The 3,277-nt window shown below is 36.2% G+C and overlaps 1 protein-coding gene across 1 annotated transcript; it reads left to right on the top strand.

Annotated features, from left to right (window-relative positions):
• Positions 1 to 1,464: 1,464 nt before the first annotated feature.
• Positions 1,465 to 2,409, top strand: LOC110289452 (olfactory receptor 4A16-like). Its single transcript, XM_021155657.1, has one exon. It carries the CDS (start codon positions 1,465 to 1,467, stop codon positions 2,407 to 2,409), a length of 945 nt encoding a protein of 314 aa, XP_021011316.1.
• The last annotated feature ends 868 nt before the right edge of the window (positions 2,410 to 3,277 follow it).

Here is a 3,277-nt window from a genome sequence, read left to right as displayed (position 1 = left end):
TGCACTAATAGTCTTGCAGATCACTGACTGGAAAGGATTCTAGAATCCTCATATTTAATACTTCTTTATTGCTGCATGAAATTTGAGACATGTTTATAATAATATTTAGAAAAAACATTCAATTTTGTGCTTAGTCTAGACTATTATTTTTAATACAAGCTTCTTGGAAATCTAAATACAGAATTTTCACTTGAGTACTCCTTACTCAGGATCAGCAACCTCATTTGCCTCTACATCTGATTACAGTTTCTGTTCTTAGGCTACACTACCCAGCTCATTCTAAGAGTTTTTGAAAACCTTTTGAATCGTTTCTAAAAGATGAGGTACTTGCTTGCATTCACTACTTTAAACTGTCCCATTAAACCATACTTGCTCAAACTGGACAGTAAATAGAGTTAGGTATGAATTCTCAGTGAAGGCAATGGTACAAGGAATAGAATTTTGGCTATTTGAAGGTCCTAAAGAGTGAAATAAAATAAGGGATAATTAATTTATTAGTTATATGAGACTGTTTAATTTCAGTCTGCATTAAATCCATTGAAAAAGCTTTGAATGCTAGAAGTTCATTGAGATACCCTTATCAATATCTAGTACCACAATCTAATATCAATGAAATGGATGCTTGAAGAGATCACGATTACATTTTAAAGATAAACTCCATCCATTCTAAGGAAAGACTATATTAGTCAATAGAGTAATGGCCCATTTACGATCTTGAAAGATTTCTCAAAAATATCAGCCTTGAGTTTCTTTTTATAGCTAACATATGTGCTAAAAGGTAACATTTTAAACAATAAGAATTAGGTATAGATCTTCAATAACATCTTTCTTTGAAGTTTTATTTATAGCTAGCTTTTAGATGAACACAATGACAGATTTTTATCATGCCATCTTCGCACATATAAACCACTCTAATTTTCTTGGTTATTGCTATAATTTTCCTTTTTTCACTTTAGCTGCTTATTTTGCTTTCTTCCATTTGTTGTTGATTTGTTTCCTCATCATACACACTCCAGTAATCTATTTGTCACTTTACCTAAGATCTCTTTTAATAATGCACCTAATTTTTTACAAAAATAAGAACAATATAACCCCAAAGCAGTAGACACCAAAAAAGTAATTAAGACATGGCATTCATGAAAGAAATAGAGAGAAGAATATATAGAGTTGGTCAAAGAGGTAATTCTTGGAAAAATAAGAGTAACAAGATGACTAAAATCCTAGATAAACTACTCACTGTATCTTGATATATGACATTACATTTGTAAGCTCAACAAAATCCTCTTAGGTGAAGGAGTTAACAGAAGATGTATGGGATCATTGGAAGAAGTAGAAATGGTTATCTATGGGACAGATAATGATGATGTGCTTAATGCCATAGTAAACAGATGGTCAAGATCACAACTTCAAGGCAGGGTCTGTTCAAGAGCTTTCATCAGTAAATCAAGACTTTCAAGAAGGTCGATGGGACAGAGAAGCAATGTCACAGAGTTTATTCTCCTGGGACTCACTCAAGATCATGTTGGACAAAGAGCATTGTTTGTCATGTTTTTACTCATCTACATTGTGACTATAGTAGGTAATCTACTCATTGTGGGGACAGTCATAGCCAGTCCCTCCTTAGGGACTCCAATGTACTTCTTCCTTGCCTATCTGTCACTTCTGGATGCTGTTTATTCCACTGCTATCTCACCCAAGTTGATGGTAGACTTGCTCTGTGATAGAAAAACAATTTCATTTTCAGCTTGCATGACTCAGCTCTTTTTAGAGCACCTACTTGGTGGTGCTGAGGTCTTCCTTCTAGTGGTGATGGCCTATGATCGTTATGTGGCCATCTGTAAACCACTGCATTATTTGATCATCATGAATAGGCGGGTTTGCTTCCTCCTATTGGTGGTTTCCTGGGCTGGAGGCCTTGCACACTCTGTAGCCCAACTTCTCTTTGTATATCAGCTTCCATTTTGTGGTCCAAATGTAATTGACCACTTTATCTGTGATATGTACCCATTATTAGGACTTGCATGCACGGATACATATTTTATTGGCCTCACTGTGGTTGGCAATGGTGGGGCAATATGTATTTTAGTCTTTATTATTCTCATAATTTCCTATGGAATCATTTTAAGATCTCTTAAGACTCACAGTCAGGAAGGGAGACAGAAAGCCCTATCTACCTGCAGCTCCCACATCATGGTGGTGGTCCTCTTTTTTGTTCCCTGTATCTTCATGTATGTTAGACCTGTTCACAACTTTCCTATTGATAAATACATCACTGTTTTTTATACAATTGTCACTCCTATTTTGAATCCTTTAATATATGCCTTGAGAAATTCAGAGATGAAAAAGTCTATGGAAAATCTATTATATAAGGTATTCCCTAGAGATAGAATAATAATGTCTTTTCACTGATGGTGCTAGTAATTAAAGTAACAAAAAGGCAACCAGCTTTAAGCAGTAATGATAGAACCCATTCAATGTATCTTTATGGATAATTTTCTTTAAAGAAATACATAAGAACAAAATATCAAAATAATCACGTGAGACTAAAATTAATTCTTTCTCTCCCTCTTCCACGGGCTTTCCTGAACTCTGCCTAATGTTTGTCTGTGTCTTTCTGCTGGATGAAGCCTCTCTGATAACAGTTGGGCTAGGTACTGATAGGAGTATAGCAGAATATCATAAGGAATAATTTCATTGACTTTTTTGTTTTTGTTTTTGCCAATCATGTTTGGTTTTACCCTAGATCTCTAGGCTATCCAGCCTCTGCTTCCTGGTATTTCAGGCAGTGTCAGGAGTAGGTTCCCTCTTGAGTCATGGGCCTCAAGTTGTATCAGTCATTGGTTGACTACTCCCACTATTCTGTTCCACAGTGACACCAGCACATCTTGGAGGCAGGACAAATTATAGGTTGAAGGTTTTGTGGCTGTATTGATGTTTTAGTCCTACCACTGCAAACCTTGCATGGTTACAGAAGATGGCCAGTTTAGGCTCCATAGGCCCCATTTACTAGCATCACCTTTGAATATTCCAGGGATTTTCCACTGTACTAGTTTTTCATATCACCTCCCAAATGTCCCCCCGTCCCAGTTTTCTCTCCCAGTACTCTCTCTTTCCATGCCCTGAACCTGATTCCTCTTGTCCTCATCCCCATCTGCCCCCAGTCTTACTTATATAATATTAGTTTATTTATAAATTTCTAGCCTCTTAACTGGACTATTACTGAAAACATTGAAAGTACTTTCTTTACCATCTTCAAATCAATTTTGTGTCTTCACTC

Source organism: Mus caroli, chromosome 2, assembly GCF_900094665.2.
Source record: "Mus caroli chromosome 2, CAROLI_EIJ_v1.1, whole genome shotgun sequence".
Taxonomy (NCBI): domain Eukaryota; kingdom Metazoa; phylum Chordata; class Mammalia; order Rodentia; family Muridae; genus Mus; species Mus caroli.
Note: the sequence above shows the minus strand (reverse complement) of the source record. Positions and strands in the feature narration are given on the sequence as shown.

Excerpts from the sequence above, each read along its gene's own strand:
- LOC110289452 (XM_021155657.1), top strand. The coding sequence starts at position 1,465 with ATGGGACAGAGAAGCAATGTCACAGAGTTTATTCTCCTGGGACTCACT.